This window comes from Geotrypetes seraphini, chromosome 3 (assembly GCF_902459505.1).
Source record: "Geotrypetes seraphini chromosome 3, aGeoSer1.1, whole genome shotgun sequence".
NCBI lineage: Eukaryota > Metazoa > Chordata > Amphibia > Gymnophiona > Dermophiidae > Geotrypetes > Geotrypetes seraphini.
In genome coordinates this window covers 341849530-341865542 of record NC_047086.1, presented here as the reverse complement: position 1 = coordinate 341865542, position 16013 = coordinate 341849530, and the positions used below count along the sequence as shown (strand labels likewise).

The 16013-nt window shown below is 41.3% G+C and overlaps 1 protein-coding gene across 3 annotated transcripts in view; it reads left to right on the top strand.

Moving 5' to 3' along the window:
* Positions 1-16013, top strand: part of ALK (ALK receptor tyrosine kinase) — a 792617-nt gene that overhangs the window by 621763 nt on the left and 154841 nt on the right. For all 3 annotated transcript variants that reach the window (XM_033937961.1, XM_033937960.1, XM_033937962.1), the window contains one exon: positions 13505-13599. In XM_033937961.1, coding sequence (XP_033793852.1) covers positions 13505-13599 — 95 coding nt within the window. The remainder of the gene's footprint in view (positions 1-13504; positions 13600-16013) is intronic.

The following is a 16013-nucleotide window of genomic DNA, read 5'->3' as shown; positions in this document are numbered from 1 at the left end:
GCAGCTGGATTTTGAATATTTAGAGTAGAGCAATGGATCATGCTTGATTATTCTCATATGTTTTCACTAAAAGTGAAAATAATGGTGGTAACACTAGGCCTTGGAAGAAGAAGCAGTGATCCTATCAATAATTCTGGGCCTCTTATAATAGAGGATGTTTAATGGTTTCTGAAAGCATCATTTATTGAACTTCTCAGAAGAATAAATATGTAGAATATCAGCATATAAACATATACAGTACATGGTGTCCAGAAAAAATGGGACCGCTTATAAAGGTTCAGAATATTTTACAATTCTTTAACCATCTAGTTTAGGGGAGCTTATGGTGCAGTGGTTAAAGCTACGGCCTCAGCACCCTGAGGTTATGGGTTTAAACCCATGTTATTTCTTGTGAGCCTAGGTAAGTCACTTAATCCCCCCATTGCCCCAGGTACATTAGATAGATTGTGAGCCCACCAGGACAGAAAGGGAAAAATGCTTGAGTACCTGAATAAATTCATGTAAATCGTTCTGAGCTTGAAAATTGAATAAATAAACAGTGTGAAAAGTTTCAGCCTCTGATAACCAGAGCTGATATTGTGACATCATAATGCCTCATTCCACCAATACCTAAGAGCCAACCTCATCAATGATGTCACAATGGCTTGACTGTCTTATACTTAGCTAAATTTTACTACATCTTGATTTCTAGAGTGGTGCAGTGATTAAGCTACAACCTCAGCAACCTGAGGTTGTGGGTTCAAACCCACACTGTTCCTTGTGACCCTGGGCAAGTCACTTAATCCTCCCATTGCCCTCGGTATATTAGATAGATTCTGAACCTACCAGGGAAAAATGCTTGAGTACCCAAATAAATTAATGTAAACCATTCTGAGCTCTCCTGGCTTATTTAAATCTTGACACATTCATGAAGTCTTCAGTGCCACTATTTTGCAAGCTCCAAGCACTAGAGCTCCATCCTGTTGAAAAATAAAGTACTCAGAAATGTCTCAAGTTTAGGCAGAGGTTTTTGGGTTATTTTGAAAAATGAGAGAGTCCAAAGGAGAGCAACGAAACTGGTAAGAGGGCTGGAACACTGCCCATACGCCGAGAGGTTGGATAGGCTGGGGCTCTTCTCTCTGGAAAAAAGGAGGCTCAGGGGAGATATGATAGAGACCTTCAAGATCATGAGGGGCATAGAGAGGGTGGATAGGGACAGATTCTTCAGGCTGAAGGGGACAACAGGTACGAGGGGGCATTCGGAGAAACTGAAGGGAGATAGGTTCAAAACAAAGGCAAGGAAGTTTTTTTTTCACCCAAAGGGTCGTGGACACTTGGAATGCGCTACCGGAGGAAGTGATCAGGCAGAGTACGGTACATGGATTCAAACAGGGATTGGACGGATTCCTGAGGGATAAAGGGATCGTGGGATACTGAGAGAGGTGCTAGGATGTAACACAGGTATAGAAAGCTAACCAGGTAATAAGTATAGAAACCCAACCAGGTCGTGCATGTGCAAGACCGGAGGGTGAGGACTTTGATGGGAAGATAAGACTCAATGGGAAACCAAGGTGGCAAGGGAGCCCCTTCTGGTGATTCAGACAGGTCGTGACCTGTTTGGGCCGCCGCGGGAGCGGACTGCTGGGCAGGATGGACCTACGGTCTGACCCGGCGGAGGCACTGCTTATGTTCTTATGTTCTTATGTTGGGGGTCCCATTTCTCCAGCCACCATGTATTTATTTAATTTTCTATACCATTCTCCCAGGGGAGCTCAGAATGGTTTACATGAATTTATTCAGGTACACAAGTATTTTTCCCTGTCTGTCCCAGTAAGCTCACAATCTATCTCATGTACCTGGGAGATTAAGGGCTCCTTTTACTAAGGTGCGCTAGCGGTTTTAGCGTGCGCTTAGCACGCATTACATTGCAGCACGTGCTACACGCTAACGCCTCCATAGAGCTTATGTTAGTATTTTTCATGTAGTGTGGGGTTAGTGTGTGCTAAAACGCTAGCGTACCTTAGTAAAAGGAGCCCTAAGTGACTCACCCAGGGTCACAAGGAGCAGCATGAGTTTGCACCCACAACCTCTGGGTACCGAGGCTTTATTTATTTACTTATTTTTAAAATTTCTATACCTCATGTTTATGTGAGATGGGAATCGGAGGGACGAGTAATGCTTTCTTTTTCACAAATTTTACAAGCTTTCCTGCATGAGTTTTCTAGATGCTTTTGATGTCCCTGGAACTGTTACTGGATCAGAAAGAGTTAAATTTCAGGGTTTTTCAAATACTGATTTCTTAATATTTGATGTATACCAGAAGAACATTAAAAGAGGTTAAAATAAAAAAAAATAAAATAAATTTCTATACCGTCTAGTTCAGGGGTCTCAAAGTCCCTCCTTCAGGATTTCCCCAATGAATATGCATGAGATGTGTGGGCATGCACTGCTTTCAATGCATATTCATTGGGGAGATCCTGCAAACCCGACTGGATTGAGGCCCTCAAGGAGGGATTTTGAGATCCTTAGTTCCTAGGCGGTTTACAGTATATCCACATACACAATACTTAAAAACGGTACAAAAGAGGGACAAAATCATCAAAAATTAAGGGCTTTTTTTTATCAAGCTGCGCTATCGGGGTTAACACGCATGACGTTTCATCACGTGTTAACCCCCGCGCTGGCCTAAAAACTACCACCTGCTCAAGGGAGGCGTTAGTGGCTAGCACGCCCGGCGGTTTAACGCACGCTATTACACACGTTAAACCACTAGCGCAACTTGATAAAAGGAGCCCTAAGTTCACAGTTAATCCTCAATCAAGACAAGTCAGACCCTATAAAAAAGCATTAACAAACAATTGTGTTCTGATGAATTTTCTGAAAGTTCCTCTATCAGCACATTTCTTTAGCTGCTCTACCATCGAATTCCATCATTTCACCCCAGCACAACAAAAAGTCATTGCACAGATTTCTACATATTTCGGATTAACATTGGCCTTTAACAAAGCAGAATTTTCAGAAGGGAACAATCTTTGGGGCTGATAAATGGTCTTCTTACTCTTGAAATACTCTGGAATTGTACCATACAAAAATTGATGACAGTCTTAATTTGTACTCTAAAAGCCAGTGCAGTTGCTGAAGCCAAGGTGTAATATGGGCATATTTTGATGTTCCTGACATCAGTCTGGCTGCAGCATTTTGTACCATTTGCAATGCTCTGTACCTTGTCTTAATCACTCCAAGATACAGGGTATTGCGGTTCATAGACAAAAGCGCGCGCTGACAAAGTCGCGCCAATAACCCAGCGCAGGCAACTGAGCGCAAGGCGGAAGCACGCCAAAGAAAAACAGTATTTTAAAGGGCTCCGACGGGGGGGTGTTGGTGGGGAACCCCCCCACCTTACTTAATAGAGATCGCGCCGGCGTTGTGGGGGGATTGGGGGTTTGTAACCCCCCTCATTTACTGGAAACTTAACTTTTTCCCTCTTTTTTAGGGAAAAAGTGAAGTTTTCAGTATAATGTGGGGGGTTATAATCCCCCAAACCCCCCACAACGCCGGCGCGATCTCTATTAAGTAAGGTGGGGGGGTTCCCCACCAACACACCCCCGTCGGAGCCCTTTAAAATACTGTTTTTCTTCAGCGCGCTTCCACCATGTGCTCAGTTGTCTGCGCTGGGTTGTCGGCGCGCGCTTTTGACCTGTCACCGGGTATTGCAATAGTCAAGCCTTGACAGAACCATTGCCTGCACTACAGTGCGGAAATCAAAGGATGCCAGCATCAATTTCACTCAGTACAATAGATGTATTTGTGCAAAACATGTCTGTACAGTCTTTGCCACTTGACAATTCATTGTAAGACCTGAATCAAGTCTAACTCCTAAAATTGTTATTGAGTTTCTCTTTGGAAGAACTGCATCCATTACCTTTAATTCCTTTGGCCACCTATCCTGATCTACTTCCCCTACCAACATCGCTTCTGTCTTATCGACATTCAGATTCAAACCTTGCTCTCCCATCCATTCAACAATGTGTTTCATATGATTATTCAGGGACCTTTTCTAATTCAGCTCCCCATACATATACTGTGAAAAAGGAAACAATATCGTCACATATATGTGATAATCAACCTGCAAGGATTGAAACAATTGACCCATAGTGGCCATGTAGATATTGAATAACAGCGCCGATAGCGCTGATCCCTGAGGAATTCCGCTCTTTACAACCTGATACTTTACATCCATTCCTAACCTGAAAGGAACGACCAATCAGATATGTAGAAAACCACTTCAACACTACACCATCCATTCCCAGATTTTGAAGACTCAACAGCAGTTTGTGAAGATCCACTGAATCAAAAGCTCCAGATAAATCTAATGATAGCCAGCTTTAACCAGTGCACCACACTCTCCCCCTCACATTTGTGCATAAATACCAATATACCACCTAAATACTATTCTGTAACTACACACGTATCTGTAATTTAATTTAATTTCATATTTATATCCCATTTAACCGCAAAGTTCGAAGCAAGTCACTATAAGAGATAATAAAATATCACAATAATTTATAAACAATCAATATGCACCTTAAATACTATACATTCTAAAATATAGTATCTAAGCCAAAACCAGTGATTTTGTAGGTGTTCCAGGATGGAGTAAAGTAAGCCATTAATAGGCCAGGATTACTACAGAAATAGGACCACATCAAGTATAGTCCCATCTTTATGAGAGTCTTCTTAGAGAGTTAAGTGCTAAATATTACACTTAACAAGCTATGTTTTTTCCAGCCACATATGCCTGAATATTTAATGCTGGTGCCCGGACATGGCCTAGCATTCAATATATCCAGGTTGTAGGATTGTGTGGTGCAATGGTTAGAGCCACAGCCTCGGCACCCTGAGGTTGTGAGTTCAAATTTTGCCCAGCTCCTTGTGATCCTGGGCAAGTCACTTAGGGCTCCTTTTGCAAAGGCGCGCTAGCGTTTTTAGCGCACACTAGCCGCTACTGCCTCCTTTTAAGCAGGCAGTAATTTTTTAGCTTTCGCACACTATAGCTAATCTTGTGCGTGCGCTAAAAACGCTAGTGCACCTTAGTAAAAGGAGCCCTTAATCCCCATTGCCTCAGGTACATTAGAGTGGGAACCCACCAGGACAGTTAGGGAAAACTGCTTGAGTACCTGAATAATTTGTAATCTGCATAGAATTGTAGGATATTGAAGGGGAAAAAAGCCAACCCAGCAGAGGTCAGCAAATTGCTGCGTGCCACCGGCTGAATATCGGGCCTTAAGGCCCAGATTCTATAAATTCAGGTTTCAAGTTTATTTAAAAATTTGATATACTGCCTTAATAAAATTCAATATAACTTCAAATGTGCAAATGGTCTGGATTCTACATTCATTTGTTGTGTCTTTTATCCATTGAAAAGACGCCTCAGCCCCACCATTCCTCCGCTGTATAGTTTTTTATACTGCGGGAAGCATAGTGTGGTGCTTCATCATTGGCTGTCTGTTTCAACCCTTATTTTATTATTTTTAATCTTTAATTTATTTTTAATTTTTAAGATATTAAATAATTTTATAAAATTCTTGCATGTGTCTTCATTTCAAACGTTTAAAGTGTGATAATACTTATCTCAGCCAAACCTGGGAGTCAGAACCGACATGTCACACTTTAAACGTTTGAAATGAAGACACATGCAAGAATTTTATAAAATTATTTAATAACTTAAAAATAAATTAAAGATTAAAAATAATAAAATAAGGGTTGAAACAGACAGCCAATGATGAAGCACCACACTATGCTTCCCGCAGTATAAAAAACTTTACAGCGGAGGAGTGGTGGGGCTGAGGCGTCTTTTCAATGGATAAAAGACACAACAAATGAATGTAGAATCCAGACCATTTGCACATTTGAAGTTATATTGGAGATTCAAAGGCTGGATTGAAATATTACTACTAAAACCGGCCACTTGGTTATTAGGCTTTAAGTTAATAAAATTCAAAGCAGTTTTACATAATATAAAAACAAACTATAATAAGAACATACATTAAAAACAAATTACAAACAATGCTAAAAAACAATCAAACGGACTGACAAACATTAACTTACCGATACATGATGGAGAAGGACAGAAATACAATTTGTATAAAGAGAAAGAGGGGGAAAAGGACCAAAACAAAAGGAAGGGGAACAAAATATAAATAGTCTAGAATAATGTAAAATAAGCTAAAATGATTAAAAAATGGCAAGGAGCAGATTTCCATTACCGTCCTTAGAAGGACTATTATACACCGAATGCGTCTTTAAAAAGAAAGGCCTTCAAGTTACTTTTAAATTTATCAAGGGATATAATTTCTCTTATATAATTTGGTGCTGAATTCCACATGGTGCTGTTTTCATCAGCCGCCTAAAGAAACAGCCACCGATTGCATGTCAGTCACGCAACGGCACCATTTATAGAATCGTGGCTTCCTGAGGTAGGAATCGAAAATATAGGCCAAAGTTTTAAAGGCCTACATTCCCAGCACCTACCTCTCACATGAATTGCGGCTATGAAGGCGCCTTATAACACCTAACGCCACTTCCAGCATTAGCCACGCCTACAGTAGTGTTAGATGTCGTAAAGCAGCTCTGTAGCTATGATGCAAGTGCCATTTTTTTGGCCCAGATAGGCGCTTACTCTTTTTTTTTAATGATATTGTTTTTAAAAGGCTTTTTCCACTTAAATTAGGTGTCGTTAGTGCGCCTACTGATCCCTAACATAAGGCACTGTTTATAGAATATGGCCCTAAATGCCTTGGTGAGTTTTGAATATTGGACTTATAAGTATTTTTCTTCTCTTTTTCCACAATGAGATTGATTGCTTTGTATATTTTTATAGTATAACTGCTATGCTTTATATTTACTTTGTACATATACAATCCGTACTCTCTTTGGAGGCTAAATTTCAGCTTAGATACCCTTGTAAATGTTTGATCCTTTTGGATCAACATTCATATATTTTTCATGACGCCTTTCAGTTATGGTTTCTCCTAGAGGGAAAAGGAGTACTTCCTTCCAGTGCCTCCACAGTGACGTAGGTCCTTAAAATAATATAGAAGATGTAACACTACACTAATGATTTTGGGCTCCTTTTACGAAGGCGCGGTAGCGGTTCAACGCGCGTAATAGGGAACGCTAAACCGCAGGCCGCGCTAGCCGCTACCACCTCCTCTTGAGCAGGCGGTAGTTTTTCGGCCAGCGCAGGGGTTAGCGCGTGATGAAAAGTCACGCACGTTAAACCCGCTAGCGCGGCTTCGTAAAAGGAGCCCTTTCTGTTTTTCCTTGTGAAATATCAAATCCCATGATAGAATGTGAATTGCTTCTCCCATATTGTGGGCTTTAACTGAGGGATTGGTAATTTTGTATTGAGTTTTATTTGTTTTTGTTTTAATTTTGTTTAACTTGTATGTAAAGTCTCTCATTTTCCTTATATATATATATATATACTGGTTTATGTATATCTATAAAAGAATAAATAAAGGAAATAAAAAAATTTTTTTAAAAATTGTAGTTAAAAAAAAAAAAAATGGGAAACAGTCCATTGGGAACAATTTTCAAAAGTACACAGGCACTTGTAAAATCCATGGATACTTGAAATCCAGGGTTTGGTGCCAGTTCTCAAAAGGAAAAAAAATGTGTGTACTTTTCCTTTGAAAACTGTTTAGGGCAGGGCCACATTATGGATTTGTAGGTTCTTGGAGGGCCTCAGAAAAAAAATAGTTAATGTCTTATTAAAGAAATGACAATTTTGCATGAGGTAAAACTCTATAGTTTATAAATCTTTCATTTTGGTTAAGTCTTAATAATAATATTGTAATTTATAGCTAAAGAGACATATGATCAAGAAACTGTTTTATTTTACTTTTGTGATTATGATAAGCATACCAAAGATCTCAAAATAATACCTGGCAGGCCGCCAGTTTGAGACCACTGGTTTAGGGTAATGGGCATCTGTGGGTATGTATGTGAGGAGACCTACACCTGCTTTTTATTCTACATGTGCTTTTTTTCCCCTCTCAAAATAAAGTTTATAGTTTTCAAAATGCAAAAACCATGTGCACTATTACCTTCCTGACCTAACCCTCCTGCTAAGGCCTTCTTCATGGGTAAAAATACATGACTTACTGACTCCAGAAAGAGTTGGCACTTTTGAGACAGCTAATTTACCCAGGAAATAACTTTTGAAAATTGCCATCCACATGACGAGGTCTGCAGTAAGTCAGAATCAGCAGGCTTGTATTTGCTGAGTTTCTGATTGCTCTAATTTGTCTGACAAAGACTAAAGCAATTATTGCCGTCATCCCTTCTGCAGCACACCTCGTCTGCTCTTCTGGCTGTTTATTTTAAATACAAAGCACTATAGCGTATATCAAGCACTCTAAAATCTGAAGACATTTTAATCGGCTTGTCTAGCCATTCATGAATGAGTGAAAGACTCTAACTGATCGTGTTCCAATATTTCTAGGGTTCATATTATACTCTGAGTAAACGGAGACAGGCACCGCCTGTGTGCACTGTGCACAGAATCGCCAATTACTGATTATTTCAATTATTTTCATTTTGCTCAGTCTGGTGGCTCTTTTGTGTGGGCATTTGAGTCCTCTCACTCTGTTCATTCAAAGGTTTTGTATCCTGTAGTTTCTACTCCTTGAAAGGAATTAAGAGCTAGCTCTGTCAGGCAGCGGAGTTTTATTGTGTGAAGAGCCAAGCCTCCTTTGTTTTCTCTACAAAGTACTTCACATACAGAGAAGAATTGCCTGATCCATGCCTCACATGATTTCCTTACTTGTGCGTTCCATATTCATGTATTTGTTGATTATAATACACAGTATGGCATAGTTTCAGTGCAGGGTATTAGCACACATTATAAAACCAGAAATCATTCCACTGGTAATAAAGTAAAATTTTAAAATATTGTTTTGTAAACATTTTTGACTGAATCCACTGTTTGTGGAGCGTTTTAAGTAGTAACACCTCAAAGAGGTACCTGGTACATGTCCTATTTCAGTTTTAAGCAAAAAAAAAAAAAAAAAAGCCCCAATAAAAAAGCCTGATAAAGTACTTAAAAGATGCAAAAAAAAAAAAAAAAATACAGGTAGGGTATGCCCTAGAGGGCATTACCAGCAGTTGAATTCTCCGATCTCCACACTAACAAAACTTAAAATTTAAATATTTAAAGTGGGAGCACCCTCAGATTGGGTTTGAAAGCTCTTAACAAAAGCAAAGCCAGCAAAAAATAAAGCAGTAAATACTGCTCAATGCTAACTGCACACCATCATTTGGGTGCTCCAGTGTGCATAATGTGTATTGATCAAATTAAAGTGGCAAATAAGTGCACAATCAACAAGTGGAGTAATAAAGTACCGTATTTTCACGCATATACCGCGCACCCGTGAAAAACGCGCACATGGGTATAGCGCACGGGAAACCTAAATTTATGTAAAGAAATTATTATATACCGCTCATGCTGCTCCATGAATTTAAATCTCCTTCTGCCGTTCCGACTCTCCTCTCGCCGCCCTGCCCTCTGCCCCGAGTCTCCTTTCACCGCCCCCCCCCCCCCCCCGACGTCCGATTCATCCCCCAGCGCCCCCCCCTGCACGGAGAAGCTGCCTACCATTGGTTCCCGATGCCAGTGAGCTCTGCTGCTTCCTCTGCCGGCGGTCCCGCCCTTTCTCTGATGTCAGAGAAGGGGCGGAACTGCAGCAGAGGAAGCAGCGCAGGGCTCAGAGAAGGGGCGGGACCGCCGGCAGAGGAAGCAGCAGGGCTCACTGGCATCGGGAACCAACGGTAGGCAGCTTCTCCTTGTGGGGGGGCGCTGGGGGATGAATCGAATCGGACATCGGGGGGGGAACTATGTAAAAAAAATTTGTACAACGCGCTCACGCATATAACGTGCATGGTTATATGCGTGAAAATACGGTAAACAGGAAATCAGCAGTCAAGTAATGCCCCGAATGCTTGAGCCCGCTGACCAGAGACAAATTTAAAAAAACAGTCAATAAAAACTCCTAGTACTTAGCTGAATCCACAGTCCTGTTATTGAGTAGTACCGGAGGTGGACCAGTCCTTTTGTTCACGGGCCAAAGAAGGTAAAGTCCCATTTATACACGGTTCAACCCAGTGGGGGTTTCAGGGCAAGGCCCCTTCTTCAGGAACCAAGCAGGATCAGATGTCACAGCCACAGATCAGTGAAATTCCGGGCAGGCAAGGCAGAGGGTGCACTGAGGGTGCTCCCACTTTAAATATTTAAATTTTGTTAGTGTGGAGATCGGGGAATTCAACTGCTGATTTTAACTATTTAAGTTTTAAAGCATTTTGATTCTGTCATACCTGACAGAGGCTGGGATTTCTCTTACTTTCTTTTTGTCTGATGCATTTTGAAATTTCCCAAGGACCCCCCCTCCCTTCACCCATTCCATTCAGTCAGCCAATAAAAACCCACATTTGGCACTGGGCCAAAATGGTGTTGGAAAGAAGCATCTGTTGGTCTGAAATAGAGAGGTACATAGGAATGGGGTTGGCAGGAATCCCATGGAATCCCTGAGAACCCCTTGGGGATCAATCCAAAAACGAGCTGTGAATCAATAGATGGAAATAAAATAGCAGCTGCTATTTCCCCCCCCCCCCCCCCATCTATTGATTCACAGCTCTTTTTGGATTGGTTTATATGATTTTTGGCTGTGGTGGGTTGTTCAAAGTGATTAACCCCTTGGGGATCCTCTACAGATCCGCAGGAATCCCATGGGGATGGTAGTATTTTCTGTGGAGTTCTAAGGAGGTGTACGAGCCTCTCAGTAACCTACCTATCTGCCCAGGCTCCTCCAAGACTTTCAAGTACCAACTCCTCTTCCACTGTTTCAGCACAGCTGCACTTGCTATGTCCTTTTTGAATTTCTGTTCAGAAGTTTGCAGGCAGTTCTTACATACTGCCTGGCTGACCTGGTAGCCTTCCTTCTGACACACTGCCTGAACACATCAGAGGGAAGACTTCCGGGTCAGCTGCTGGCATAGAAACATAGAAAGTGACGGCAGATAAGGGCCAAGGCCCATCAAGTCTGCCCACACCAATGACCCTACCCTACCTCCCTTTGCGAAGAGATCCCACCTTTCGATCCCATTTAGCTTTAAAATCAGGCACACTGCTGGCCTCAATCACCTGCATCGGAAGACCATTCCATCGATCCACCACCCTCTCGGTGAAGAAGTATTTCCTGGTGTCGCCATGCAATGTCCCTCCCCTGATTTTCCATGGATGCCCTCGTGTTGACGTGGGTTCCTTGAAGAAGAAGATATCCTCCCCCACCTCGATACGGCGCGTGAGGTACTTGAATGTCTCTATCATGTCCCCCCTCTCCCTGCGTTCCTCTAGGGAGTAGAGCTGCAATTTATTCAGCCGTTCCTCATACGGGAGATCCCTGAACCCCGTGACCATCCGTGTGGCCATTCGCTGGACCGATTCAAGTCTCAGCACATCTTTGCGGTAATATGGTCTCCAGAATTGTACACAGTATTCCAGATGGGGTCTCACCATGGACCTATATAATGGCATTATGACTTCGGGCTTACGGCTAACGAAACTCCTTCGTATGCAACCCATGATTTGTCTGGCTTTAGATGAAGCTTTCTCCACCTGAGTTGCAGTCTTCATGTCCTCACTGATGATCACCCCTAAGTCTCGTTCCGCTACAGTTCTCTCCAGGATCTCACCATTAAGAGTGTAAGTCTTACATGGATTTTTGTTGCCAAGGTGCATGACCTTGCATTTTTTGGCATTGAAGTTTAGTTGCCAGGTCCTGGACCAATTCTCCAGTAGGAGGAGGTCGTGTGCCATACTATCGGTCTTGGATTTGTTGTCAGGTCCTGTTGTGTTCTTGTCCACTATATTGCATAATTTGGTAGTGTATAGGAACCATCACCTGCAGACTTTTGAAGAGAAATGCATGTTAAAAGAAAAAGGAGAGAGAAATACTGCTTGGGCGGGGGAGAGAGGAGAATTGTTGGGGAGGGAAAGAGATGCTACAGGTAGGGGAGGGAAAAGAAAGGGAGACTTGGACATGGGTGTGGTGCTAGAGGAAAACAGATGTAGCACATGGGGAAAGGAAGAGAGAAGGAAAAATGTTGGGCATGGGAGGTGGAAGGGAGAGAGAGAGAGAGAGAGGAAAAAAAAGAGATGCTATACGGGGGGGGGATAGTGTGAATTGTTGGACATGGTGGTGGAGAGGAGGGAGAGAGAGATGCATAGAGTGAGAGAGATGAGAAATGTTGGATGTGGTAGTGAAGAGGGAAGAGTGGGACTGATCCTACATGGAGATGGAAAGTGATGAGAGATGGAGAAATGTTGGATGTGGCAATAGAGAGGATGGGAGACTTGCATCCTGGATTCAATATCTTTCTTTTCTTACTCTCTGTGCAGCAAGGGAGGAAGTGAGAGAGAGAGATGGTGGACAGTGAGAGAGAGCGAGACATATTGGACATGGGAATGGAGGAGAGAGGAAGAAATACTGTGCATGAGGGGAAGGGGAGAAAGAGGGAGACATTGGATCCAGGGGCAGAAAGGAGTAAGGATGCTGTACTATGGGGAGGGAGCAAGAAGATGGAGAAATGCTGGACTATGGTAGAAGGGACAGGAAAGAACAAAGAAGGGAAAGGAGGATGCTGGTGGGAGGGAGTAGAAGGGACAGGGAAGTTTCAGATTTCCAGGTAGAGAGGAGAGAAAAAGGGAGCACATGTGTACAGGAAGGGTGAAGGGAAGGAGAATCTGAGAATTGTAGCACCATGTGGCAGAGGTGGAGGGGAGGGGAAAGGTTGGCAGGAAAATGAAAGAGTGATTATTTGTGGGTAAAAATATGGTAATAGAGAGTAGACTGAAGTTGGAAGAGATCTGAAGAATGGTTGAGAGAAGATAGAAATTTGATAGGTAGCTGAGAAGGGAGAAAGAGGGTAAAATTTGAGTGGCTTGAGGGAGAAAAGAATGAAAGCAAGGAAAGAGCTAAATGGAAAGGTCAATATGTCAGAGGCAGTTGTAGAGGGGGAATGGAATAAGACAGGAGAGAGGAGAAAAGGCAAATAGCAGCCACTTGAAGAAGAATGTGCAGAAGACAGGAAAGCAACAAAGAGAAACTAGAACTAACTTGGATAGAAAAATAAATGGCCAGACAAAGGTAAAAAAAAATTATTTTTAATTTATTGACTGAAATATGTTAGGTTTGGGAAATGCGTATAGCAGATGTATTTGTATTGTGTTCAATAGAAAAGGAAATGCATTTCTGGTTTTATTTCTTTCTTTTTTTTTCCATGAAAGTTTTTATTAATTTTTTCAAAAATTGAACAAGAAAAAGAAAATTAAAACATACAGAAGCATTGGTCTGACCCAGTAAGGCTATTCTTATGTTCTAATACAGGTATACATATACACAGCTGTATGTTGTTAGCGTTTCCTAAATATTTAACTATGCAATCATCTTTTTTTCCATCCAAACAGGTTCAGTCTTCAAATCATCACTTCTTGGGAGAAAGAATCCAATGCGATTATTGCCCTGGACAATACATCTCTCAGCTTGGACTGCTATTTAACAAGTGAGGGAATTCTTCATTCTTTTTATTTTTTTTCCGCATGATACAATATTTTTCCAAAGCAACAAAATACATTATTGAATCAAAAGGCAAAGGCCACTTAATAATATCTTTCTTTTCCTAGATTCTGCAGAATATGAGCCAGGCCAACATTATTGACTCTGTTCCTTTTTTTTTTGGCCTTTGACTCTAACTTATTATTCCCCCTTCCCCCACCCCCAAAAGAAAAACCAAACAACTGCAGTAGTAGTTGTTTTTATAAAAGCGAGACGGTATCAGTATGGGCCACGGTTAAGATGTGTTGTTCTACAACTAACTTATGGTATTTTAGCACAGGTTCTATATTGGGGTTAACAGGAAGGGGACCAGTTATCAAAGTGGGCCATCATTAAGAGGGGTTACTTTACTATTAAACCCATGGTTAATAACTAGGGGCTGCTTTTACTAATCTGCGATAGCGTTTTTAGTGCGCGCTAAACCCACGCCACGCGGCTAGAGCTAACGCCAGCTCATTGCTGGCGTTAAGGTCTAGCACGCACGGCAATTCAGCGCGCGCTACAACTGCTATCACACTTAGTAAAAGGAGCCCTAGGTCTCATTGGTTAGTATAAAATGTGACCTGTGCTAAAATAAAATGAACTAGTGGTAAAACAACACATCGTGACTGTTGCCCACATTAATAAATCTTATTCTCCTTGTATTCTTTTGATGGCTATGGTTTGTGGGTCTGGAAAGTAATTTTAGACTGTCGACTTCTTGATCCTGCCCTATTTTACTTCAGTTTATTGAAGACCATGTGTACATTTTGCATCTGGCTGGTAAAGACTTCACTTTTTATTAATGCTGGCATTCAAACCTCATAAGGGGTCAATATTCCGACCATGGGAGGCAGCCAGGCTACCTCTCATAGCCAGTAGCGAACCTAGAATTTCAATGCCAGGGTGGTATCGAGCAACAAGCATTGAATTGACGATCTAAGTTCAGTTGTGGTGGACATAGCTGGCCAAGCCAATGTTCATTAGTTGACCACCTACGTAATAGCAGCCAAAGACAGACTGCAGGTCGATCTGGTCACATTGATTTAGTCAGTCAGCCAATGAATATTGGCACTGTCTAATTATGTTTATTCTATTCTATCTTTTCATCTTCTATACTGTAAAATTCCCTATAACAAGACAGGGATCAATAAGGTTTACAGAAAAATAGGATAATACTTCAAACCTCATGTTGTAACAACTCCCCATTTTACTAAGCCATTGTAGAGGTTTCTATCAGGGCTCGGAGCACTAAATGCTCTGATGCTCATAGGAATTCTTTGAGTGTCGGAGCAGCATTGGAGCATTTAGCGCTCTGGGCCACAAAAGAAATCACTACCACGGCTTTATAAAAGGAGGGAGGAAAGGTTTTTCATTTTTTCCAAAAAAACAATTAGGAATTACAGCCTCATAGATAAGGAGGAACAGTGATATAAATAAAAGCCCGGGATTGTAAGACGCCCAGAAGGAATGTCCATGGAGTGGGATAATAAGATTTTAATAAACTTAGAAACTTGGAAAGAAATGTCTTTGTACTTTGTACCCTTAAACGCAGGATATGACTGCATGTTGACATAAAAATATCTATCCTTATTCTGTCTAATAAAATTCGTAATCAGTGGTGCTAGTGCTTTAGCAGATCGACCATTAATTAATTTTAAAATGTGACAAACACATTTAAATTCGATCCTCATTTCCAGTGGTAGCCAATGAAGAGTTCTTAAAAGGGGGGAGACATGATCAAATTTTGTTTTACCAAAAATCAGGCATGCAGCTTTATTTTGTATTAGCTGTAATCTCTTCAAATATCCTCTACTTGTGCTACAATATACAGAATTACAGTAATCAAGTTGTGCTAAAATAATAGATTGAACTAAAATCAAAAAATGATGTTGATAGAATAGAGTGCAAACTAATTTTAAACTATGTAAACTCAGAAAACATTTCCTTATTAATCTGCTGAAGAAAGGATAAGGTAGAGCCTAAGTTAATTCCTAATACTCTTGAAGATTTGTGAACAAGTATAGTTTTGCCAGCTCCCAAAGAAGTATTAAGAGGACGACTAGCCCAATCGGGTCCAAACAACAACAGTTTTGTCTTTGAAGGATTTAATTTCATTTGAGCTTGGGAGGCCCAATATTGCACTGTGGAGATACACAAACAGATATTGGTGGAAAACCCATGGAAATCGGAACTTCTTGTTTATATCATCTGCATATGTGAACAAGGACTCTGCAGATACTAATGAAAGAATACTCAATGTTGTCATATGTACATTGAATAACAGGGAAAGCAAAAAGAGAATATGAAGAGAGACTGGCGGGGGAAGCAACAAACTTCAAATCGTTCTTCAGGTACGTCAAGGGGAAGCAACCAGCAAGG